At 47.8% G+C, this 26,944-nt stretch overlaps 1 protein-coding gene and 1 pseudogene across 7 annotated transcripts in view; both read right to left on the bottom strand.

Annotated features, from left to right (window-relative positions):
• The window catches only part of ARHGAP44 (Rho GTPase activating protein 44), a 192,846-nt gene that overhangs the window by 45,105 nt on the left and 120,797 nt on the right, over positions 1-26,944 (bottom strand). For 5 of the 6 annotated variants that reach the window (XM_079796948.1, XM_079796952.1, XM_079796949.1 and 2 more), the window contains exons 7-10: positions 21,133-21,250; positions 8,375-8,443; positions 6,507-6,588; positions 5,913-6,040 (exon numbers count right to left, since the gene is read on the bottom strand). In XM_079796948.1, the coding sequence (XP_079653074.1) occupies positions 5,913-6,040; positions 6,507-6,588; positions 8,375-8,443; positions 21,133-21,250 (397 nt within the window). The remainder of the gene's footprint in view (positions 1-5,912; positions 6,041-6,506; positions 6,589-8,374; positions 8,444-21,132; positions 21,251-26,944) is intronic. The other variant, XM_079796953.1, reaches the window with a different exon arrangement.
• Positions 11,583-14,421, bottom strand: LOC307115375 (ubiquitin-like FUBI-ribosomal protein eS30 fusion protein; annotated as a pseudogene). The gene is made up of 2 exons: positions 14,380-14,421; positions 11,583-12,105 (listed from the first exon to the last, which is right to left on the bottom strand). The product of its transcript is annotated as a ubiquitin-like FUBI-ribosomal protein eS30 fusion protein (transcript).

Below are 26,944 nucleotides of genomic sequence, written 5' to 3'. Positions count from 1 at the left end.
GGAGTCGGCGACGTGGCGCTGGCAGCAGGCGGCAGTGGAGGTGCTACTGGCCCTGATGGGCCCCAATGAGAGCGGTAATGTGGTGGGATAGTGGAGCAGGTGAGCAGGTGGCACCAGGCCAAGACGGGAGCCCTGTAGACAGCAACCAGCGGTGGGGGGCAGGGACACTGCCCAGCTCCCAGGCATTGAGGGAGCCGGGTGGGAGCCTAATCGCCCTGCTGATCACCCTGCAGATGGCAACCAGTGGCAGTGGCAGGGGGCGGGACCACCACCCAACTCCCAGGTGCTAAGGAAGTTGGGCAGGAGCCCAATTGCCCTGCAGATGGTGACCAATGGTGGCTGTGGGGGGCAGGACTTCCGTCTGGCTCCCAAGCACTGAGGGAGCTGGGCGCAGGCCCGATGATTCAGGTGGAGGGGTGTGCTTGGGGGTCTGGGGGCCCAGGTGCTGCCCAGGACCCAGAGGTCAGCTGGGACCTGCCTTTCCATGCCAGATGCTCGCACTTCGATCGCTGGCCAGGCCCAGGGACTGCACCTGTTCATAAATTTCATGCACCGGGCCTCTGGTCCTATATAATAAAAGACTAATATGCAAATTGTCCCCTCAACTGGAGTTCAACCGGGAGCTGGGCCGGCTGGCCAACCGCTTGCGGCCCCTCTCCCCGGCTGGCCCCTCCCATCCCAATCGGGGGCAGAACTGACCTGCCAACCTCCCGTGGCCCCTCCCCCCAGGCGGCCCAGCCCAATCGGCCCTGATCGGGGCAGGCCGGCCAGACCCCACTCATGCAAGAATTTGTGTACCAGGCCTCTAGTTGTTTAATAACATGCTATTTAGCCTCCATGTGTTTGAATAATTTTGGCTGTTTTTACTGTAGTTTATTTCTAATTTCATTCCACTGTGATCTGAGAAGATGCTTGATATGATTTCAATCTTCTTGAACTTGTAGAGACTTGTTTTGTGTCCTAACATGTGGTCTATCTTTGTGAATGATCGGTGCACTTGAGAAGAATTTATATTCTGCAGCTTTGGGGTGAAATGTTCTATAAATGTCAATTAAATCTGTCTGATCCAGTGTGTCCTTTAGAGTCACTGTTTCCTTGTTAAGTTTTTGTCTGGAAGATCTATCCAGTGAAGTCAGAGGGGTGTCAAAGTCCCCTACTATGACTGTGTTGCTGATCTCTCCCTTAAAATACTCTAGAAGTTTTTAAAAATATATTTAGGTGCTGTTATATTGGGTGCATATATGTTTATCAGGGTTATATCCTCTTGCTGCATTGATTCCTTTAGTTTTATGTAATCATCTTTGTTGTCTCTTGTGATGATCTTCATTTTGAAGTCTGTTTTATTAGATATGAGTATTGCTACCCCAGCTTTTGTTTCTTTTCCATTTGCAATGTAAAACTTTTTTCCATCCCTTTACACTCATCCAGTGTGAGTCTTTTGTTCTGAGGTGGGTCTCTTGTACACAGCATATAGTTGGGTCATGTTTTTGTATCCATTCAGCTACCCTATGCCTTTTGATTGGAGCACTTACTCCATTTACAGTTAGGGTTATTATTGATAGGTACTTATTTATTGCCATTTTAATTCTGTGTGCCTAGGTTTGTCTCCCTGTTTCTTCTCATTACAGCAGTCCCTTTAGCATTTTTTGTAATGCTAGCTTGGTAGTGATGAACTCCTTTAGTCTTTCTTTGTCTGGGAAGCTCGTTATTTGACCATCTATTTTTAATGATAGCCTTGCTGGATATAGTAATCCTGGTTTCAGATCCTTGCTTTTCATTACCTTCATTATTTCATTCCCTTCTGGCCTGTAGAGTTTCTGATGAGAAATCAGGTGTCAGCCTTATGGGAGCTCCTTTGTAGGTAACAGTTTGCTTCTCTCTTGCTGCCTCGAAGATTCTCTCTTTGTCTTTAATTTTGGCATTTTAATTATGATGTGTCTGGGCGTGGGCCTTTTGGGTTCTTCTTGATTGGGGTTCTCTGTGTCTCCTGAACTTGTGTGACTTTTCCTTCACCAGGTTAGGGAAGTTTCCTGCCATTATTTCTTCAAACACATTCTCTATTCCTTTTTCCCTTTCTGCCTCTTCCGGCACTCCTGTTATGCGATTATGGAAACATTTCATGTTGTCCCTCAGCTCCCTTAAGCTGTCCTCCTGTTTCTTAATTGTTTTTCTCTGTGGTTCTCTGAGTGATTTTTTTCAACTCTGTCTTCTAATTCACTGATCCGATCCTCAGTTTTCCCTAATCTGCTGTGTATTCCTTCCAATGTGTTCTTTATTTGTGCTATGTCATTCTTTATTTCGGTTTTCATAGTTACTATATCTTTTCTCATGCTGTTGATCATCTTTACCATAATTATTCTGAACTCTGCATCAGATAAATTTCTGATCTCCATTCCATCTATCTCTTCTGGAGAATTCTCTTGTTCTTTCATCTAGGGGTTGTTTCTTTGTCTCCTCATTTTGGCTGCCTATTTGGATTTGTGAATATGTATTACGTAGATCTTCTATGACTCCCAGTCTCTAGTGCAGGAGAGTATCAGAGGCTGTTTCTGTCTAATTAGATCAGGCAAAGACTCAAAGCCTCCAGAGACCACCTCTGCTTGCAGACTGATTGGATTTAGTCTTGAATTGCCCTGAGGCAATCATCTACAAGTGTGAAGAGAGTTTTTCCTAAAAAGTGGGGCGATTGCTTCTACCTGGAGGCTAATTGTTATTATCAATCTCTTAATGGGCCTCAGCAACTGCACACCTTGGGCCAAGGTGTTTTCCAATAGGGTGGGTCAGCTGTCTTTCCCCCAGGCAAAACCGCCTAATTAGCAATTGTCAGTCTCTATGTGGTCTCCACTTTCTGTCTTCAGTTATCAGGGTTCTCTCCAGTGAGTCTTCAGTTGATTACTCAGGAAGTTTTTCTGTATTTTAGTTGTAATTCCAGTTTGGTTCTAGGAACATGTCCATGCAGCATCCACTTACTCTGCTGCTATTTTTAATTTCTCCAGGGCTATACTTTTAGATCCAAATGAAGCATGTGTCCTCAGGGGATGGCAGATGGGATGGTGTTTGAGAGAGGGATGCTCCCTTCAGTCCCTCATGTTCTGTTCTCAGAGTTACTTAAAAAAGATACATTTTTATTGATTTTAGAGAGGAAGGGAGAGGGAGATATAGAAACATCAACGATGAGAGAGAATCATTGATCAGTTGCCTCCTGGATGCCCCACACTGGGGATCGAGCCCACACCCAGGCATATGCCCTGACTGGGAATTGAACCATGACCTCCTGGTTCATAGGTCGACCCTCAACCACTGAGCCATGCTAGGGTGGCATCAGAGTTATTTTTGAGTTGCTATCATCCTTTTCAAGTGAAACCCCTACCTCCTGCAGAGTTAACGTGAATTAGGAAGAGAAAGAGAAGAGGCCAGGGGTATGTGGAGAGGAGACAGACACAGGTCAGACTTGGAAAGGAATGCCAGGTCCCAGACAGGAAGTTGGACATGAGTTGAAGACCTTGTGGTTTCTGTTTCACCTTCTCAGCTCCTTGCATTCTGTGAAGCAACCCTCCTGGTGGAGGGTCTCCTGGCTACTTTATATGGAGGGTCCCCAATTCCCAAATTCCTTTAGGAGAAAATGTTCCTGGTCTGAGCTGGGGTCTGCTGAGGTCAGTCACTCCCTTCTTAGTACAGGCGGACAGATGGCCGGAGATCTCTGGCATACATGCGAGGAAGCTCCCAAATGTGTCTGGTTAGTTAGCAAGCGCAGCTGCCAAGATGCAGACAGCAGCCGCAGCTCCCAGGAGAGGACACATACAGCCACGCAGGGCGAGAATCGCACTGCGATGGACAGGCCAGGAAAAGGAAGCAAGGTCACCAAGCATGGCTTCAGGTTTTTGACTGTGTAACTGAGAAGACTGTTCCATTGAGAGACACATAAACACGGGAGGAGAACGTGACTGTTCACACAGTGAGTCCAGGAAAGGAGGCGTGCGTGGCGGTGCGGATGCAGACTCAGAAATGCTGAGTTCTCTTAAGAAACTGGGGACACAGAAAACAAACCCAAAGAGCTGAGGGAAGGAGCACGAGGCTGCGGCTGGGCGGAAACAGGGCTTTACGCTGCTGAGGAAACCGGAGAGCAGTCGTTACTAACAGATCCACTGATGCAAAGCAGGGAAGGATTAAAGCGAGGCGGTGAAGGTCTGACGTGAGGCAGAGCGGCCCAGAGCCAGGAGATGAGACAGGAGCTGCCAGCTCACCTGACTTCTGTTCTTCAACATCTAGCTTATACTTGTTAGAAATTTAAAGACACTGATCATTTATTTTACTTTTTGTATGTAACAATGTTATAGTTATATTTAAAAATATCCTGAATCTCCTGGAGAAACCTACTGAAGTATTATAGACGAGATGATATAATGTCTGGGAGTGGCTTCAAGCCCAAAGCAGGGTGGGGGCAGGACGTGGAGGTGGCGATGGAACGGGACTGACCCAAGCCAGGGGATGAGGCTGCTTATCTTAACATTAAGTTTTTCCACAATTAAAAAAAAAAAATGATGGGAAGGAAAAGGTCCTCTATGAAACTGTGCCCCAGGGACTTACAGATCTTTTCATCTTGGATTGATAACATGAGAAAATGCTGGGCACTGAAAACTTGGTCAAAAGACACTTATTCTCATTCCTTTTGAATGGCCAGCATCCAGAGCAGCCTGACACAGAGGGAGCGGCCAGCATACCAAGTCAAGTCTCCTTTCATCACCATTCATCCCCCTTTACCCTCTTCTACCTCCTCCCAACCCCCTTCCCCTCTGACAGCTGTCAGTCTGTTCTCTGCATCTGAGTCTGTGTTTTTTTCCCCCCAAAAAATACATTTTTATTGATTTCATAGAGAGGATGGGAGAAGGAGAGATAGAACCATCAATGATGAGAGAGAATTATTGATCAGCTGCCTCCTGCACACCCCCCTACTAGGATTGATCCTGCAACCCGAGCATGTGCCCTGGCTGGGAATCGAACCTGGTTCATGGGTCAGCGCTCAACTAACTCAGCCCCAGTGGCCAGGCTCTATGAGTTTCTTTTTATTTTGTTTGCTAGTTTGTTCATTAGATTCCATATGAGTGAAATCAGCTGATACTTGTCTTTCCGTGAGTGACTTATTTCACTCAGCACAGTGCTCTCCAGGTCCATCCATAAAGGGTAAGATTTCCTTCTTTTTTACGGCCAAGTAGTATTCCATTACATAAATGTACCACAGCTTTGTTATCCACTCATTCACTGATGGATACCTGGGCTGCTTCCAAACCATGGCTATTGCAAATAACACTGCAATGAACACAGGGATGCATATATTCTAAAAGGTCTATTTTTAAAATTGGAACTTAGGAAGAAGACAAAGGAGGAGCAGGGGGAGGGGGAACAGTAGGGAAGGAGGAGGAAAAGACGACAAAGCAACAGCAGCCGCCAAAACTCATATTAAACATGAAGGAGCCCTAGCTGGTTTTTCTCGGTGGTTAGAGCACTGGCCCTGGGACTGCAGGGTCCTGGGTTCGATTATGGTCAAGGGCACGTACCTCAGTAGCCGGCCCGACCCCCAGCCCTGGTCAGGGCGCATGCGGGAGGCAACCAATCGATGTGTCTCTCTCACATCGATGTTTTGCTGTCTCTCCCCCTACCTTCCACTCTCTCAATGGAAAAATATCCTCGGATGAGGATTAATAACAACAACAACAAAAAACATGAACAAGGACTGGCTGGAGTGTGGCTGTATGTTCCTTGAAGGGAAGGCTCCTAGGCGAGAGCAGGACCCATCTGGGCTCCGCAGGAGAGAGGCTGTACCCCATGTCGCCATGTTTGGTTTTGGGGGCCGGGTGGGGATGGTGACAGGAGAGAAGATGCTGCCAGGGCTGGGGCTGGCTGTGCGGACCTACCTCCTCCTGCATCCCGCACTCCAGCAGCATTGTGACGCAGGCCTCGATGGGGAAGGCGATCTCCCGGCCGCTGATGGTGAGGTGCTCCTCCAGGGGCTTCCCGAAGGACGGCTTCTCTACCCAGGCCTCTGCGGGGGGGAGGGGGGGAGGGGGAAGGGGCGGGGAAGCAAAAAGGAGGCCGTGAGGGGTGAGTGAAGGTCGCCCTGCTGGGCCATGTCTTTCCTCTTATACAGATTATCCTAAGACCACGAAAGACACGGAGGTCCAGTTGAGCCTCTGTCCCTGCGGTTTGGGGTGACTGAGAGGACTGGGCAGAGTAGATGCTAACTGGCTGTGTGCAGGGCTGTGGGGCCTCCCGTAGCAGGTAACACACACTTCCGCTCACATCCACGCCCCCTCATCCCCAGGGGGCAGTGGGTCTGTGTGCGCTCTGCTTCACCGCAACTGGACCAGGCACCGGCCTGTGAAGTCCTGCCAGCCCATCAAACGTGACCCGTGGGGAGAGCGGAGGGTGAAGGGGATGCAGGCCGGGGTGGCCTCTGGGAAGGCGAGCAGCCCCAACCCTCCCTCCAAGGCACACAGGTGTGCACTCACCCTGCTGTGCTTTTATCTGCGGCAGCACGGCCTGCAGGAGCGCCAGCGACTTCCTGTGGTACTCAGCTTGCACTTCTATGAGCTGAGAAGACACAAGAGCAAGCGTTACCCTTTGCCAAAGGCCGGGGAGCACAGGCCGCTGCGCCCTTGGGGCTCTCTGCCAGAAGGTGCTGGTTACTCACGGGGAAGGAGGTGGAGCCCCTGCTCCTTCCTCAATCACCCAAACCCATGGGCACGCTTCCCCTTAGTCTCTGCAGCAACAGCCTCAGTGGGAAGGTGGGAGGTGGGAGAACCATCAGGGTGAGGGGGACCCCAGAGCTGGAGCCCGACCTAGACAGCTTGCCTTTCCTGCCATCTTACCGTTCCGAGCACCCCTCAAAGCAAAGGCAACACAGAGAGGTAAACTGATAGGAGAATATAAATGAAAATCACATTTAGAAATCCATTTGCCTATTAGAGCTAAATGCCATTAACCTGTGTGCGCACGCACACACGCACACACACATGCACACACACATGCACACACACATGCACACACACATACATCTTGTTTTCTGCAAAGATATAACTGATCAGAAAACTTGTGTCTCGATCCACAATCCTCTACTACAAGTCCCCAGGGAGGTAAGATTGCGTTGGTTATGATGACACGGCTCCCGGAACAGCCCTCCAAGCTATGCTGGCCGTCCCACTACTAACAAAGCCGCTGAAATGTGGCTAAGAGCCGAGGAAAACCCGTGAGCAATAGTTACTTCATTTAGTTTCTGAATCCCTCCTTCCCCCTCAAAAACTGGGCATCTATGAGGGAAGGAGAATGAGTCACTATTTAAATGCTTCGTGTGGAGGGTAGATACTATTGTTTCCAACTAAAAGTAAAATGAATTTTTAAAAAATCAGAGAAGTGAAATAAATGGCATACAAATGACAATTAGGCAGCCTAATAATGCCTGCAAGGTCACCAATTTCATTAGTTTTAACAACTCTAAAGTTGAATATTATCTTCACCAACAAAAGCAATGGAGTATACTTGAAAATATATTACTACTTCAAAATAGCTTTCTAGGTTGGAAGGAATGCATCTCTGCTTTTTCAGGGTAGAGGACACGCCCCTGAATTTCTGTCCACTGATGGAAGTGCTGGAAGATGGCTAACAGCCCACAGCCATTCACACACTTAGCAAAGCACCCTCAGCCTCTCAGGATGAGAGTCCCCCATTCCTTCTCTTTATCTTCCTTATCATCCTATCACTTCCCTACTTTTAGTTTATACTTTTTCTCAACTCAGATCCCGTTTCTCTCTCTTTAAATTTGCTTTCCTTAACGAGAAGGCAAACAGGTCACACCAATCATCCTTTACCTACCTGTCATCATCCTGGCAAAAATCCAGGTTAAAACCAATCTGTGCTGGGGGGCGGGGTTCCCTTCTTCCCAGGTCCTTGTTTTTGATACACCAGGGTTTCCAGGCGTGGCCCTACTTCGGTCTGGAAAATTCTTTGTGTGCGGGCTGTTCTGTGCATTGCAGGATGCTTAGCAGCATCCCCGACCCACTAGATGCCAACAGCACCTCCCCCAAAGGTGGCAGCTAAAAATGTCCCTGGAGGAGGCAGCAAACCACCCCTGCCTGGGAACACTGCCATGGGACTCTGAGTTGCAATGACCTTCATGAATGAGGTTGTTTTAGGGTTTGGGGGGGGGGGATCCATATAAGTAGAAAGAGAAGGCAGGGTTTTTTCACAGGTAGAACAGTCAAATCCCACTCCCATCACACACTCAGCCACGGGGCCTCAGTCCCACGCCCACACTCCTTCCTGTCCGCACCAGGACTCTTGCAAACAGACTGTGATCTGCCTCACCTTTATGGACCCTTACCGTTTGGAAGTAGTTTGCATAGTCAATTTCTTTGGCCACAAAACTGTACATGTCAGCTGACAGCTGGTCCTGTGGAGGTAAAATGCACAACCAAGGTGAAATGAGAGTGGCTAACGCATGGGTCCAGACCTCAGAGAATAACAAGCCTTCACATCGTTCAATCTTTTTATTATTTTTAATCTTTAAAAAAAAATCTTTATTTTTGAAAGTATTACATATGTCCCTTATTCCCCCATTGACCCCTTCTAGCCCACTCCCCACCCCAGGCTCTCACCACCCTACTGTCTATGTCCATGGGTTATGCATATATGCATACAAGTTCTTTGGTTGATCTCTTCCCACTCCCTCTCATCCCTGCCTTCCCTCTGAGGTTCAATCTCATCCTATATAATAAAAGGGTAATAAGCAAACTGACCCTAACGGCAGTACAACCGGTTGCTATGACATGCACTGACCACCGTGGGGCAGATGCTCAACGCAGGAGCTGCCCCCTGGTAGTCAGTGCACTCCACAGGGGAGCACCACTCAGCCACACGCCAGGCTGATGGCTGCGAGTGCAGCGGCAGTGGCGGGAGCCTCTCCAGCCTCGGCAGTGCTAAGGATGTCTGACTGCGCTTAGGCCCGCTCCCTCACCACCTGGGGAGCGGGCCTAAGCCAGCAGGTGGACATCCCCCAAGGGCTCCCAGACTGCGAGAGGGTGCAGGTCGGGCTGAGGGACCCCTCCTAGTGCATGCATTTTTGTGCACTAGGCCTCTAGTTTTCAATAAAACCTGACATGTCACAAACTGCCCTGGACATTTCCATGCTTCCCAACCTCAGCCCAGGGAATGGCAAGTGTGAACAGAACACCTGTGCCAGGGGTTCCCAGGGGATTGCAACACGGGGTCCTCGTCGGGAGTGAGGAAAGCTGGTGTGGGGTGATGTGCGAGTTACGCCCAGTCCTCTGCAGCTGACACTACCATTGGGAAGCAGCCGCTGAGTACAGACTGTGCTTGTCTTCTCTTCCTTCTCTCATTTCGCCTCTGATTATTTTACTGCTTTGCTGTCCTTCCTTCTCAATACTGACTGGTTGATAAGCAGCATATGAGAAAGAGACAGCAGCACACCAATTGGGAGGAAGTTGGATAAGACAGAGATGGGCAGGGGAAGGATGGCTGATTCAGAACATATCAGAACCTGGACTCAGCCGACTGCACGCAAATCCAGTGCTAACTGGCCTGTGCGATCCAGGGCTCCGCGCGATGGGGCAATGGCCCAATGCTGTGTCTGACCTGCAATGTGTTCTCCTCAGAGACCGTTTTCAGTTCCACAGAAACATCACAGAAGGACAAGCAAGCACACCCAAGCAGGACGGTCACTCGCCACTAACCACGTCTCTGAGCACCGTTGCACAAGTCACATGATCTCTCAAGCTCCTCCCTGTTGGGTTGCCTCAGGTAGGAGATCTTGAGAAGAAATGCTAAGTGGAGGAGAGAAGAGTCTAGAATGTTCCCTTGGAGGTGAACGTGAGACCAGCACAAGAAGCTGACCCAGATACTGAGTGAGTTACAGCCGGCAGCTCCGCACTGTAGGGAGAGCCTGTTGCACAGAACCTCGCATTCTATCCCAACCCCCAACTCATGCCCCCCACCTGCCAGTTAAGCCCATTCCTAGTGAGACTGCTAGGATGTGCGGAGCCATCTGTGTCCTTTTCCAGGCAAGCATTGTGGGCAGGGCCTCAGAGGGCTCTTGTCCACGAGACACAGGACCAATGCACCGAGCTAAAGGGGAAGTGTGTTCTCTGAGCTTGGAGCACAGAGGAGGCCAAGCTGTCCCGGGCCAGTTTCAGACAATGAAGAAAGGGAACCAATGAGTTAACATGCACTGGGAACCGTCTAGGCACCAGGCACAACATCCCATGGGATTCTCCGGGCCACATGGGAATATCCGGGCCACATGGAATGCTCATCCCTCTTAGGTACGTGTGGAATTTCCCGTTTCAGAAGAGCAGCTACCAAGAGTTCAAGGATCTTATCTGTCTGTCCTCCTCGGCCTCAAAAGTGCTTCTGACAGTAGGGGCTCAATGATATTTACTGTAAGAACAAATGAAGAAACAGAGGCTCAGCAATGGCAGTTTTCCCGAAGAACAGCATGGGCCCCAAGACCCACCCCAGCTCCCTTTCGCCGGAGCATCCCTATAGCGAATGCCTTCGTAGGGCTGCCCAGTCTGCCAAAGGGTCAGGAGAAAGCAGTTCTGTGGGGAACCAGCCTCCCTTCGCCGGCAGGCCCAGCAGACATCCATCCCCCGCCTGGCAGTCGTGAGGGAGCTACGCCACGTCAGGACAAACAAGGGCTGGTGATGAACGGCTCTGCAGACCGAGGAGGAGACCCCAGGAGGGACCAAGGCCAGGGCACCTGCATCTTCACCCACAGAGTTCAGAGAAGTCAGACCACCCGCGGGTGCCCTCCGAGACATACCGGAGTGTAGAAGGCACAGTCAGACGACAGCCTTATTAAGTAAGCAACGTGGACTCCAAATGAGCCACTCTGCAGAAAAAGAGACACTACAAATACTATTTCCATGTACCTAAATCATCAGCGAATTTTCTATAAAGAAAACAACCTTCCATCAATAAACACTAGAGTTAAATGTGTTTAAAAATCATTTGTTTGCTGATGTTTCATTAATCAACACTTGGAAAAATACCAAGTAAACACCCCCGCCCACCTGTAACCCCAACAGCAGAGATAATGGCCGTAAGCTGTGATGTGCTTAGTCAGCATCTATGTTAATTGGCACTTGTTTGTATGATTACTGGGCTTACAAAAAGGAACCAGGGTGCTCTGTAGCTCATTCACTCCTAGATAAGCATGTTTTATAACAGACATGATACTTAATCAATGGATGGACTAGGTTTCTATTGTTGGATATTGTGTTTTTAGTTTTTCACATTAAAATGACATTTGAATAAGTATTTGTTTATACAGATTTGTATCCTTTGCTTGATTATTTCCTTAGGATAAATTCTGCAGTTAAAATTAATTTTGATTATATAATCCCTTATAATTAAATTTACAAATATTAGAAAGATGATGAGTTGGGACATTAGGGCTTTTGATATATACTGTCAACCATCAGAAAAAAAAACATTTTTACTATAAGAATTAACCCATGAATATGTGTTTGTTTTTTACAGTAATTGCTTTTTTTTTTTTTTTTTTGACTGTGCTAAGTGGCTTTATTAGAGAAAACCAGATTACAAAGGACTTTAAGAGTTGGCATTGGGCCCTTCTTGCCAAAGGTGGGCACAACATTGACAAAACGCCAGTTGTACTGCATCCGTCCCCTGGCCTGAGCAGTCTTCTTCTTTTCCCCCTGTTTGGCCACCTTGGGGGTCTGACCTCTTCCTTTCCCAGCACGGGCCACAGAACCATGGACTTTACCTCCTGGCACGCGGGCGGCTACTTCAGCGTGGTCAGAGCCTCCACCCCACACTGGCCCAGGTAGCCTCACCCTCTAGGGGTGTGCCTGCCCCTAGGTGTGATCTTCTGGAGCGATGCCCTCCAGCGAGGCTACATGAGCCTTGATCTGGGAGACAGCCTCCCAGCCGGCCGGTCACCTCAAGGGTGTGTAGCTCCTGGGCGCGGACAAAAAGCTGCCTGTCGGCGACTGAACTGTGGCCTGTGCCACGACCGCGAAGATGGAGTCCAGAAAGAGGAAGGAAGAGGAGGGTACACGTCCTAAGCGCTTGCTGCGTCAACGTCACTGCTCTGACAGTAATTGCTTAATTCTGTTTAAACACAATCAAATTTATAGGTAAAATTTAAATAATATGTTCCTAATCTGTAGTTTGCTTTTTTAAGAGGTTAACTTTCTTCTAAATGTATTATCTATTTGTGTCAATTCCTTGTTGACATTAAGTGCCCATTTTTTGGTAGGAGATTTTATCTATTTATGTATAAGATTTGTGAGAATTCTTTAGATGCATGAGACCAAGGGCTTAATAAAATACTGCTAATATTTTCCCCATTTTCCATTTATCTTTTGACACTATTTGCAACTTTTTTCGGTCCTGTACTTCTTTAAATGGCTCTTCCATGTGGTAGTGTCTATTACATTTTTCTCTTTACGATGTCCTCCTTTGCTAATTCGCTTAAGGCACCTCAACCAACAGTATAAATATCTATATATATGTTCAGTGGAGGATATAACATTTACATCTTTAATACATTGGAACTTACTTTTGTACCAGATACAGAATTTTCTTTTAATATATTTTATTGATTTTTACAGAGAGGAAGGGAGAGGGATAGAGTGTTAGAAACATCAATGAGAGAGAAACATCGATCAGCTGCCTCCTGCACACCTCCTACTGGGGATGTGCCCGCAACCAAGGTACATGCCCTTGACCGGAATCGAACCTGGGACCTTTCAGTCCACAGGCCGACGCTCTATCCACTGAGCCAAACAGGTTAGGGCCAGATACCGAATTTTTAAGAGCTAACCAACGGTCTCAACACTGTTCACAAACAGAATAGACTGTCCCCATGGATTTGAAATGTCACAGATAAAACTTCTCATTCACTTGGATTTTCTTCTGACTGGGATGTCTCCCCCACCACCCGCACCCCTGCCACCTCCTTATTCTATTTTTTTTTAAATAGTATCTACATTTTAATTATGTAACTTCACAATACATTGTAAGAGACAGAAATTCAAAGCTCCAATAACTCTCCCACATTAACTTTAGAAACCCTTTATTACCCTTTGGGGCATTTATTACAATTATATCAACTTATACAGTTGTGGGGGAATTAAAATTTTGATAACATTGACTTTTCTCATCTAGGAACATCTCTCAATTTTTTAGTCTTTGATTTGCTCAGTCCTATTTTATAATTATCCTACATTCATGATATTATTGTAGGATTTTGAAGATTCCTGTTGTTAACACAATCCCTAAGGTATTTATATACTTCTCTCTTAAATACTTGTTCTTGGCAGAGAGTATAACCTTGATCTTTATAACTGGCTTCTGGTTTCCAGTCTGGCACGCAAGATCAGAAGTCACCACTAGCGACATGTAAAACGCTGAACAAACTGAAAAAGCAACAGCTTTTCTGCTCCATCAGAGAAGTGAGGTCACAGGCAAGCCACTGCCCCAGAGTGGAGACTGACAGGTGAGTAAGAGAGTCGCACACCTGAGCAGAAGCCCCGCGGAGAGCAGTGTGGGCCAGGACAACCAGAACGGTCTGACCATCGCTGGGCCCCGTGTGCACAGGTCTGATGGTTAAACTCTGGGGACACCCAGTCCCTGCGGGAAGACACAACCCAGAGTTCTCACCGTGAACATCAGAGAAAGCCTCTCGGGATTTCAACAAGGCGGGCAGCGGGGGGGAGGGGAGAAGGAATGGCTTTGAGCACTTGAGCATTATATTCCTCTTAGCAAGGCCTACCCTCAAGGAGAAATTCTTCCATCTGAGCCTAACCTAGATTTTTTATTTTTTTGTGAATCTTCACCTGAGGATCTTTTTCCATTGATTTTTTAGAGAGTGGAAGGGATGAGGAGAGAAACATCGATGTGAGAGAGACCCATCGATGGGTTGCCTCCTGCAGCTGAAGTGCCCTTACCAGAATTGAACCTATGACCCTTCAGTCCACGGGCTGATACTCTATCCACTGAGCCAAACCCACTGAGACAAACCAGCCAGGGCCCCACAGGGGGTTATCAGAGCCTTCCTGACCTGGGAGAAGGGAAATGCTCAGTTCTATCAGGGTCTAGCCTTCAGACATGGGGAAGGAGAAATACCCAATCCCAGTCCCTAGCCAGCCTGTCCCACCTAAAACTAAAACTAAAACAGACAAACCACAAAATCTGAAAAACAACGACACCACCAGCAACCGAGAAGCACTGGTGAAGTTCACAGCCCCGAGCACAGGCTTCCCTCAGAGACAGACTGACTCCTAGGACTGCAGATCCCTCCTCTCCCCCTACCCTCCCACCCATCACTTAAGGCCCAGTTACCACAGTTCCCTTCACCCACTCCGTCACATCCACCTTTTTCATACTAAACTGCAAAAACGCAGATAGAAGAAATGAAACAAGCATCACAGCCAGGGTTGGATATGCAAAAATGTTGGCATTATCAGGTTAGGAATATGTTTTTAAACTATGAATAATATGCTAAGGATTTTAATGGAAAAAGTTGACAACATGCAAGAACAGATGGATACTATACATTAACAAATAAGAATAAAGAAAAAGAAAAGAAATGCTGTCACATAAGTAAACCAAGCCTTTGATGGGCTTGTCTGCAAGTTGGACATGACTGAGGATAGGATCTCTGAGCTAGAGGATATGACAACATAATTTTAAAACTGGCCCTAACCGGTTTGGCTCAGTGGATAGAGCATCGGCCTGCAGACTGAAGGGTCTCAGGTTCGATTCCGGTCAAGGGCATGTACCTTGGTTGCGGGCACATGCCCAGTAGGGGGTGTGCAGGAAGCAGATGATTGATGTTTCTCTCTCATTGATGTTTCTAACTCTCTATCCCTCTCCCTTCAAATCAATAAAATATATTAAAAAACAAACAAACAAACCTGAAAAGCAGAGAAAGAAGACAGGAACAAAGGGAACAGAATACCTGAGAACTGTGGGGCAACTTCTGAATGTGTAACATGTGCTTAGTTGAAATACTAGAAGGAAGAGAAGAAAGAAAGGAACAGAAGCAACATTCGAAGAAATAACGAGTAAGAATTTCCCCAAGTGGATGTCAGATACTAAACCACAGGTCCAGGAAGCTCAGAGAACACCAAACAGGATAAATGCCCTATCCCCTCCTCCACTCAAAAAAAGGTGCATATAGGCATATCATATTCAGAAAAAAATATATTAAAAATATTTTTGAAAGAACCACAGAGGAGAAACATATTACCAACAGAGGGGCAAAAATAAGAATTACATCTGATTCTCCTCAGAAACCATACAAGCAAGAAGAGAGAGAAGTGGAATACTTAAAGTGTTAAAATAAAAAACACAAACAAGAATCCCCACCCTGTCAAATTAGTCTTCAAAAGTAAAGACTTTCTCAGACAAATGAAAATGGACAGAATTTGTTGCCAGTAGACCTGCCTTGCAAGAAATGTTAAAAAAATTTTTTCAGTAGAAGGAAAATTATATTGGTCAGAAACATAGCTCTACATAAAGAAAGGAAGAGAATCAGAGAAGGAATATGTAAAGATAAAATAAACTTATTCTCACTTGATCTAACAGATACGTTTGTACAAAATAATAGCAACATATCTATGCTATGTATGCTTATGTATAAGCGAAATGGATGGAATTAGAAACAGTCTGTTACTAAAAGGTACCTGCATTACATGTGAAGCAGAAAAGTGTTACTCAAAAGTGGACTTGGATTAGTTATAAATGTATATTGCAAACTACAGGGCAACTACTAAAAAGGTAAGAAAAGAAAAAGAAATGTAATTGACATGCTAAGAAAGGAGAAAAAAACGGAACCATAAAAAATGCTCAATTAAAGGAGAGCAACCAAGATGGCGGCATAGGTAAACACCTAAACTGCTGCCTCGCACAACAATTTCAAAACTACAACTAAAAGACAAAACGTCTATCACCCAGAAGCACGGGAAAGCTGGCTGAGTGGAAGTTCTACAACTAGAAGGAAAGAGAAAAGAGCATTGAGACGTGCACAAGCGCTGAAAAGCTGAGGTACAGAGGCGCGCGAATCGGGCTGGCGGCGGGCGTTGCTTTTTTCAACCCGAAGGGAGACAAGCTCCCGATTACTCTGAACTCCAGTTTCTGGGGAGACACTGGGGACCCAAACTCCTATGGGGAGAAACTGGACTGTCTGCTATCAGGTCAGAAAGTGAGGGTGGCTTGCTTGCAGAGCTGCGCGCAGGAATAATTGTTTACTGCGCTGGGGCGCAGGGCGCGGGGACGCGGGGACGCGGAAACTTGGAGACGCAGAGACGGCTGACTGGCAGCCATTGCTGTTTGCCACACCCTAGCCTAGTGACTCCCCGAGACCCTTCCCCGCACAATCTACAAACCCACCCAAGCTCCAAGCAGCAGCTTTTGCATATGAATGGCCTGCCCTATTGCAGCTTAACCTAACAAACTGCAGCCCTGGTTAGAAAGCTCCAAAACCTCCAAACCCCAAGCAAAGAGGAGAAAACTGTAGTTCTCGCTGTAGCTCCTGCTGGGTGGCCTCAAACAGTAGCTGACCTGCACACCATTGGAGATATAAAGCCAGTGTACCTAGTGGTCAGTGTGAGACGACACCAGATTTCAACTCCTCACATCCATAAGTGACACATTCAAGAGGCAGACTCAGTGAGCACCAAAGCCCCACTGAAACAAGTCCTGCACCATAAGCATGTCTCCAGCACAGCAGTTCTTCCATTATAGACATAACGGGTCCTCACAGCCAATTGGCCTGGAGGGCAATTCCTCCCAGTGTACCAATAGCAATCAAGGCTTAACTACACCAAGACTTTGCACTCAGCCCACAAAGGGGTGCACCAAGAGCGTCCACCTCAGGTGATTGGGGAGGCTGAACCCCTGGGTCCTATAGGTCACCTACCACACAAAGCCACTCTATCAACACAAGAAAGCAGCCAAAATGCGGAGACAAAGAAACATGTCACGAATGAAAGAAATGGAGGAAAGCAAACTACTGGACATAGACTTCAAAACCACATTTATAAGGTTACTCAAGAATCTTCTAAAAATCGCCGAGAAACTTGATAAGACCTCCGAGGACCTTAGTGAGACCTTCAAGGACCTTAATGAGAATGCCAAAAAAATGGAAAAGGACCAGTCAGAAATTAAGCATACACTATCTGAAATAAAGAATATACAGAAACTCAACTGTAGATCAAAGGATCCCAAGAATCAAACCAAAGATCGAAAATATGAGGAAACAAAAAACACCCAACCAGAAAAACAAAAAGAAAAAAGAATCCAAAAATATGAAGATAGTGTAAGGAGCCTCTGGGACAACTTCAAGCGTACCAACATCCGAATTTTTGGGGTGCCAGAAGAAGAGAGAGTGGAAAATATTGAAAACCTATTAGAAGAAATAATGACAGAAAACTTTCCCTACCTGGTGAAAGAAATAGACTTACAAGTCCAGGAAGTACACAGAACCCCAAACAAGAGGAATCCAAAGAGGTCCACACTAAGACACATCATAATTAAAATGCCAAGGGCAAAAGACAGAGAGAATCTTGAAAGCAGCAAGAGAAAAACAGTTAGTTACCTACAAGGGAGTACCCATACAACTGTCAGCTGATTTCTCAACAGAAACTATGCAGGCCAGAAGGGAGTGGCAAGAAATATTCAAAGTGATGAACAGCAAGAACCTACAACCAAGATTACTATACCCAGCAAAGCTATCATTCAGAATTGAAGGTCAGATATAGAGCTTCACAGACAAGAAAAAGTTAAAGGAGTTCATCACCACCAAACCAGGATTATATGAAATGCTGAAGGGTATTCTTTAAGAAGAGGAAGAAGAAGAAAAAGGTAAAGATAAAAATTATGAACAACAAAATGACAACAAATACATACCTACCAACAAGTGAATCTAAAAATCAAGTGAATAAAAAATCTGATGAACATAATGGACTGATGAATATAATAGAATCAGGGACATAGAAAGGGAGTGGACTGGCAATTCTCAGGGGGAAGGGGGTGTGAAGGGTGCGGGAAGAGATTGGACAAAAATCTTACACCTATGGATGAAGACAGTGGTGGGGAGTAAGGGCATGGGGTGGGGTGGGGAATCAAGTGGAGGGGAGCTATGGGGGGAAAAAAAGAGGAATACTGAATAATCTGAACAATAAAGATTTATTTAAAAAATAATAATCTGAACAATAAAGATTTATTTTTTTAAAAAATAAACCACCATCCTTTTAGGACAAATGAAAAAAAAATGCTCAATTAAAACTTCAAAAGGCAGAAAAAAGGTAGAGGACAACAATAGTAGCAAAGTACAAAGGCAACACTAGAAAAATAACAAATATGATAGATATTAATCTGACTATATCAATGATCTCCTAGATATCAATGGACTGAATAAATACACCAATGGAAAGACAGAAATTATCACACTAGATTAAAAAGAGACCAAGTATGTTGTCTATACCAGTATTCGGCAAACTCATTAGTCAACAGAGCCAAATATCAACAGTACAACAATTGAAATTTCTTTTGAGAGCCGAAAACCGACTTCTGCGCATGGGCCACGAAGTTTCAATCGCACTGTACGTGCGCGCTCGCACGTGGTATTTTGTAGAAGAGCCACACTTAAGGGGCCAAAGAGCCGCATGTGGCTCATGAGCCGCGGTTTGCCGACCACTGGTCTATACGAAACTCAGGTTAAATATAAAGATACATATCACCAGCTATATTAGAAGTCCATACGGAAAGCTAGCAGGAAAAATCCCAAAGCGATATTGGGATTTTAATTGTGAATAAAATAACAATGAGATACCACTATTAGAATCGCCGAACTTCAAAACGCTGACACCACCACCTGCTGTCAAGGATGCGGAGCAAAGCAACTCTCACTTGATGCTGGACTACGCAATGGTGGGACCACTTTGGGACACAGTTTGGAGGTTTCTTACAAAATGAAAGATACTCTTACCCCAAGATCCAGAAATTAGGCTTCTTGGTTTTTACCCCAAATGAACTGCAAATGTACAAATACCTGCACACAGATAGATGTTCACAGCGGCTTTATTTGGAATTGCCCAAACCTGCAGGCAACCAAGATGTCCTTTGGTAGGTAAATGGGTAAATAAACTGTGGTGTATACAGAAAGTGGAATATTATTCAGCACGAAAAAGCAATGAGCTACTAAGCCATGAAAAGACATGGAGACAGAAAGTGAAAGACTTTAAGTGGAGAGACAGGAAGTGAAAGAAGCCAGTCTGAGAAGGCCACCGAGCACGATTCAGCTACATGACATTCTGGAAAACGCAAGCCAACGGAGACCGTGAGCAGACCAGTGCGTGCCAGGGTCGGGGAGGGGGTGGGGGTGATCAGGCACAGAGGATCTGTAGGGCAGTGAACCTGCTCTGTGTGACACCACAGTGGTGAACGCATGTCACTGCACATCTGCCAAAACCCTGAAGCACTGGACTTACTTTACTTGGTTGTATAGTACGGCAGGCTGAGAGATCACTAATTCTTTCTTTTTTAAATATATTTTTATTGATTTCAGAGAAGAAGGGAGAGGGAGAGAGCGATAGAAACATCAATGATGAGAGAGCGTCATTGATCAGCTGCCTTCCCCATCCCCTACTGGGGATTGAGCCTGCAACCCGGGTATGTGCCCTGACCAGAATCGAACTATGACCTTCTGGTTCATAGGTCGACGCTCAATCACTGAGCCACATTAATTCTTTCAACATTTTTCAATGTTTCTAATTCCAGAGAGAAGTTCCATCTGACTCTGAAGCAAGGTCAAAGTCAGCTGCACGGGGTGATCATAAAGGAGAAGCTGATGGACAAGCTAAGATTAGACAGAGCTGCAAAGAACAGGGCATCTGCATGCAGAGTGGCTACTTTCCTTAAAATGGAGATGAAGACAGCAGGTACCCAGCATGGGTCCAGAAGCACGAGCTTCATCCCCAAACTAGCAGACCTGTATATTTGCAGATGCCCATGTATAGAGAATGGCACTGCTAATGGCGCTGCACGAATGGTGCTGCTGTCAGTCCTACGAAACGTCTGTGGGGGAGCGGCCGGGACACATCTGACCACGTGTGATGAAGGTCTCCCCCGCCTGAGTGAGGAGGTGCGCTTCTCAGAAGGAGGCGCTCCTCTCAGCTGGGGACTTTTCTCCTCCGGGACTACCTCCCGGGTGAGCATCCCAGCTTCCTAGGTAAGCGTCTCCCAGCAGCAAGGGAGAGATAAAGCGACTGGGAATATTAAAAGGCACACGAGGTAATTTACCAACAGTGAGCTAAGGTTCATGAGTCGTCTAAATCAGGGGTGGGGCCCAACCGGCCTGGCTCAGTGGTTGAGCGTCAACCCTATGAACCAGGAGGACAGGGTTCAATTCCCGCCCGGTCAGGGCACATGCCCAGGTTGTGGACTCCATCCCCAGTAGAGAGTGTGCAGGAGTCAGCCAATCAATGATTCTCTCTTATCACTGATGTTTCTATCTCTTTCTCCCTCTCCCTTCCTCTCTGAAATCAATAAAAATATATTGAAAAATAAGTAAGTATTATTCTAACAGATCTGTATATTTGGATATTTGTCACATCATTCGTGGGCCATACAAAATTACCAACTTAAAAACTAGCCTCTTACATTTGGTCAAAAACATTTAATTAACTCCCCCTACTGCCTTGGCAGGGCCAGACCAAGTGATTTTACAGGCCTTGGGTTGGACGCTCCTCACCCCTGGAAACGATCAACTGTGCTGTGCAGCCGAGAAACTATGAACCGGGACGCACGACTCACAAAAGCTTCAGGCAGACACCATGGCCATTTCCTCTTTGCCTCGCGGGCAGGAACACCGATGACCACCCCTGCTGCCCGCCTGTCTATGCCACCCTCAGAGCCCCAGCTCCAGGATTCATGCCCGGCTCTTCGCAGACGCCAGCCGGCGGGCAAGCTGGGGTCAGGTACTTCACGCTGAGGCTCACCCTTAGGGTTTTAATAGAACTCCCGTGAACAAAAAGGACTCCCTGAGGGCTCCCCCGTCTGTCTCAGTAGAGAGGAACAAAGAGGGGGTACCCTGCAAATCTCCACTCTGTTGGCAGCCTCCTCCATTTCTTCCCTGAGGGCATCAGCTTTGGCACCCGCAGGCTGCAAGCTGCTGGACAACCCTGAAGACTTGGAAGTCTGCTGCCACCTGATGGAAAACAGGAGAGAAAGAGGAGAGGTGTGAGACACGGAGCCCTGGGGACGCTGGGAAGGATGAGAAAACAGCTGGTTGCAAACCCTACTCAGGGAACGAACGCCAGGCGGAGGGTCAGCTGCCCCTCGGACAGGGCAAGCATCCCCAGGGAGCCACCATCGTCCCTGCTGCCGTCTGACACTCAGGCCCAATGACGTCACCATCGTGTTCTCTGAGGCACATCCCCAGCCTGACCTGTGGGCCTTCCAGTTTGGAAACACCCACTTCCCTAATCACGTAGGCCAGGTGAGAGGGTACGTGGGTGAGAGTAAAAGCAAGCCTGAAGGCAAAAACCTCCGCTGGTGAAACCCGGGGCCCTTATGACTTTGATTAAATTTAGTTTTAGATCCCAGCTCTACAAATCATCCCCCTCCTCCTCCTCCCCACTCCTCCCCAGGTCCAACAAATCAGGGCACCCCTAGCCCTCGGTGTCTTATGCTTTTTGCCTTTTGTTTCATCTGGAACCTGCACAGCATCGGGAGCCGGGCTTTTACCCACTGGCTTCCCACTCTCCCGGGGGGGGGGGGGGGCATTCATAGCAAAGCAGCCCGTCCTTCTCCGCTGCAGCACCGGCGGCCCTCCTGTTCTACACCACTGGTAGGCACACACAACACTGTTCTACACACCAGGCACCTCATTTATACTTTCCTAAGCCCTTATCTTGGTGCAGAGAATACTGGCTGTCTGAGGAAACTCCCGTGGGGCAGCACAGAGACTTCTGGTTGCTAGGTCACTCTCAGGGAAGTAGCAAAAGCAGGCCCTGAAGGAGGCTGCCATCATACTAGACAGCGGCGGCCACAGCGGGGAACACAGTGGGCTCCTCTGCTATGGAGTCTATAAACTCAGAGGCTCAGAGAATAAGAAAAATAAGTCAAGTGGGTCATTGTCTTAAAAAGTAGTCCACTCGATCCTCTATTTTCTACTTGTAACAGGGACACGAGATGCATAACTGCTTCTCAGTTCTAAGAGAAACAAGGGTGTAATCAGGATGAGAAGGGCCCGGTCTCAGGAAGCCGGGAGGGCCACAGTGGAGAGGGGACCCGGGGAGGGGCTAAGGGATGTGGCACTGTCTAGAGCAGCGGTCGCCAACCTTTCAGACCTCACGGGCCACCAGCGGTCTGCAGACCACCGGTTGGCGGCCCCTGGTCTAGAGGCCGCTGCTCTCCACGGGCTGAGGAAGCCCAGGCAGAAAGATGTTTGCACTGATTAGAGAAGCTGGAAGCTGTCAGGTAAAGGCCCGGATGCAATGTGGCAACTGACGACGACGCAGCTTCCTTCCCATCCTGTGCTGGCCAACAGTGTCCAGACGAAGCCACGGAGCTCACCGGCTCATGCGCAGAAGAGAGGCGTCACCCTTACTCAGAGCCGAGTCTGATCACTAGGGGTTTTCTCTACACGATTTCCCTGCTCTCTTTTGTTACATGCAGGACAAAGAGAAGAGGGCAAGACCACCATACAGGAAAGGGAAACAAAGTTATCTCTGCTATTAGCAAAACGTAGCAAAATAAAGGCTGATTTGTCACTTAGAAAATGCACTCAGCGGAAAATTACTTTAAAAGGCTTTGGGTCATCAAGCTGGGTAGAAACGCTAAGGATGGACACACTTGTCCTAGGAGAGCTTCCGCATGCAAGGGAAGAATTCAGGGCACATTAGAAAAGAAACACTCTCCTCAAAGATGTTTACAAATCTAAGGTAACAGATGAGGACTAGTAAAGATTCCTCGGCAATTCTTTCTTTTAACGGTTTGCCCTACAAACATGTTATATTTAATTAATACCTCCCAGGTTTAAACATTTTACTCTTAAAAAAATGTTTTTATTGACTTTTAGAGGGAGAGGGAGAGAGAAACATTGATTGGCTGCCTCCTGCACGCCCCCTACTGGGGATCGAACCCAAAAGCCAGGCATATGCCCTGACAAGGAATTGAACCAATAACCATGGGGTGCATGGGTTGATGCTCAACCACTGAGTCACACTGGCTGGGCAAATCATTTTATTTTTTTGTGAATCCTCACCCAAGGATATTTTCCATTGATTTTTAGGAAGAAGGAGGGAGAAAGAAACACTGATGTGAGAGAAACACGTCGACTGGTTGCCTCCTGCATGAGCCCTGACCAGGGTCTGGGCTGGGAAAGAGTCTGCAACCAAGGTACGTGCCCTTGACCAGAATCGAACCCGGGACCGTTTGGTCGCAGGCTGACGCTCTAGCCACTGAGCAAAACTGGCTAGGGCTGGGCACATCATTTTAAAAAAAGTATTAAAGTGTTGTGGTGGTTTTTATTTTTTTTGTCAAATAAAATATGAGCGGCCATGACTATGACTTAAATCTCAGGTAAATGTGCCTCCATGACAGACGGTGTGAGCAGGCTCCACCCGTCCACTGACGCATGCTACCTGGAGGACACAGGTAAAGTGGCCACAAACACTGAACTGATTTTTATAGTATTACAGATTTGGATTCAATTGTTTTAAAAACCCAAATTATATTTAATACACATATATTAAAATGAAGACATTTTCCCAAGTTATCTTTTGCTTTTCTTCCTTATTCCCCTCCACTTGCCCCAAATTCTGTCCTACAGTCCATATCCTGGTAGCTTCCCCTCCCTTCACAGGGACTTTTATGTGCAATACATAAGTGAACTGTTTTGATGGTATATTATAAGGTTTTAGAAGATGCCCCAACAGGGTCCCTTTGTGGACAGAGAATAAACATCAAGGGGAGCGTGGAAAAACGTTTGTAGGTGGCAATCTGCTAGGAAAAGTGACACTGATCGTGAATCTCAAGGGTCAGCTGTTCTACAAATAAACGCAAGGCCTGCCCTGCTGTTGGGAGAGGAAACAGGGATTCCTGTCCAAGGAGGGCCGGGGCTTCACATCGTGAGAGCAGAACCTCCCTTCTTCCCTCCCACCCCCGAGGCAGGGCTGGGGTCACCCTCCCCTGGAAGGCGGCCATCGCTGTGCGAGGCAGGGCTGGGGGCACCCTCCCCTGGAAGGCGGCCATCACTGTGCGACCGGAGGAGGAAGACAGACAAGCCTTCAGGAGGCCAGAGGAGAGAAAACAGCCAGAAGTGCGGGGTGAAGTTGCAAGGACCAGGAGAAGGGAGAAGGGGCACATGCAAGAGAGGCTCAGGGCAACGAGAGGCCAGAAGAGGGGCTTCGGGAGGGCAGACGGGAAAGCTTCCTTAGCGGGACACTGAGCGGGGGCGGGGGGGGGGGGGAGCGCTGCCAATGTGCACGGCTCCAGCAAGTGGCCTGGGGGAGGGAGCGGGATGCAAGCCACGCCGTGTCCATCCTTGGCCGACTGTCAGGCCAGGAATCAGTGCGTACCCAACACGCAGACGGGCAGCCCCTCGTGGGCACGTTCTCCTGCAGGAACCTGAGCCCGAGGGACACCCAGGGACACGAGGACAATGGGCCCAGAAAGAGATGCCTGCCCGTGGAGAGCACAGCTGGGGACGAGGAGCTGCTCGGAGGGCAGGGACCCTCCGCAGGCCGGGGGCACTGACACCGCCCAGCCGAGGCCCCCTCCGGTCCTCCCCTTCCTTCCCTGAGCTGCCGGAGTCTCCCCAAGTCTCCTGTTTCACTTCATCAGTTCACTTGCTTCCAAAGAAGGTGCTCCGTCTGCTCGGGCTGCCATAAAAAATACCACGAACTGGGGCTTACACAGCACACGTGCCTTCCCCCCCAGTTCTGGAGGCTAAAAGTCCAAGGTCCGGTCCCCGCAGGGCCTGGCTCCGGCGAAGGCTCTTGTCCTGGCAGCAGCAGTCTGCCTGCGACCCTGTCTTCGCACGCAGAGAGAGGAAGAGAGGTGTCTGTCCCTTTTCTCTCTCCCCCTTTCTTTTTCTATCTCTTTGGTCACCCAAGGATATTTTTTCCATTGAATTTTAGAGAGAGTGGAAAGGGAAGAGGGAGAGAGAGAGAAACATTGATATGAGAGAGACACATCAATTGGTTGTCTCCACCTCCCTGACCAGGGACGGGGATAGAGCCTGCAACTGAGATATACCCCCTTGACCAGAATCGAACCCATGACCCTTCAGTCCGATGCTCTATCCATGGAGCCACACAGGCTAGGACTCTTCCTTTTCTTATAAGGCCATCAACCCTCGTGGATTAGCGCCATATCCTTATGCCCTGATTTGGTCAATTATTTCCTGATGGCCCTATCTCCAAATGTAGTCACATTGGCAGTTAGGGTTCAACATATGAATTTTTTTGGGGGAAAGGACACAATTCATTCCAAAGCCATAGGACCCAGAGGCAGCTATTCAGCGGAAACATAAAGAGTCCTGCACCCAGAGGGTTCCCCTTGAGACACATGCCCCTCAAAAAGCGAGGCAGACTTTGGGGACAATTGGGGCTCCTTCTTTAACCATTGCCAAGCCAAACCTATAGCAGAAAAGATGTTTGTGTCTCATTCACATTCATTCCATTTCAACTCACATTTAAAAAAAAAAATCCTCACCCAAGGAGAGAAAGAAAGAGAGAGAGAGAGAGAAACAGGGAGAGAGAGAGACATCGATCGCCTACCTCCCGCATGCGCCCTGACTGCGCCTCTGGGGATCAAATCCACAACCTAGGTATGTGTCCTGACTGGGAATCGAACCTACGACCTTTCACTGTATAGGACGATGCTCCTACCAAGGGAGCCACACCAGCCAGGGCCAATCCCCATTTTTAATTCAGCAAAGCTTCCTTGAGTTTACCTCCATCCTTCTCATCTATCATCTCCCATTCACCTTCTAAGCTTTGGTGCGGCCTAAGGATGTTAAGGTTTGTATAACTGGCTTATGTCACAGAGAAGCAGATTGACTTGAACAGTGACAAATACACACAGTGGACCCAATTAAACACTGGATGACTGTGTTGGATTTGGCAGTATCCACCAGAGTCACGGAAGATTTCAAAGATCCAGTCGCAGGACTGCTGATGAAGATGCACTGCTCAGTCAGAAAGATCCCGCCTGTCGTAAAGGCGGCGCCTGCACCTGGATGCTCTGTTCCGTCAGGATGCTGTAATCCATGACACACAGAACAGGACGAAAGAAAGACTTGGCAACCAGAAGGAGGATGTCGAAAGAAATAGAATCTACCACGTGCCGTATGGCTAAACCAGGAAGTAGTGAGGGTGGAGGTGGGGCAGTGAGAACCCAATTATCCCAGAGGAGCGGGCGAGGAGCCCGCTACTCAACAGCAAGGCGCTGGTCTTACGCTCAATGCTCATCTCAGGATGCAGTCCCGTGTTGCCTCGGGGCTGGGGTAGGTGCGAGGGCAGGAAGGGGGGCGAGTTGGCCTCTCCGTGTGGCTTTCAGCAAGGTCCTACAGGATGCGTGAACTCAGGCTCGAGATGAAAGTGGGAAGAGAGAGGTCACTTTGCTAAGAGAGCCCCTCTCATTCTGAAGCCTGGAACCTAAACTGACAATCGAGGCCTAGGGTTGCATCTCCCACCGCGGGCACCAAAGCAGAGACCTGAAGGGAAGGTAACTTGGTTTTTGAGGGGCCGTACTGCCGATAACCTCCCTCCAGAGCAAACTGCAACCCCCAAACTCACAACCACACGAGCGGGTTGTGAACAACCACCAACAGGACCAGGACACGGGCTTCTGTGAGCATCATCTAAAAGGACTTCTGGGGTCTGAAACAAAA

The sequence above is a fragment of the Cnephaeus nilssonii genome (genome assembly GCF_951640355.1).
Source record: "Cnephaeus nilssonii genome assembly, chromosome: 19".
Lineage (NCBI taxonomy): Eukaryota > Metazoa > Chordata > Mammalia > Chiroptera > Vespertilionidae > Cnephaeus > Cnephaeus nilssonii.
Note: the sequence above shows the minus strand (reverse complement) of the source record. Positions and strands in the feature narration are given on the sequence as shown.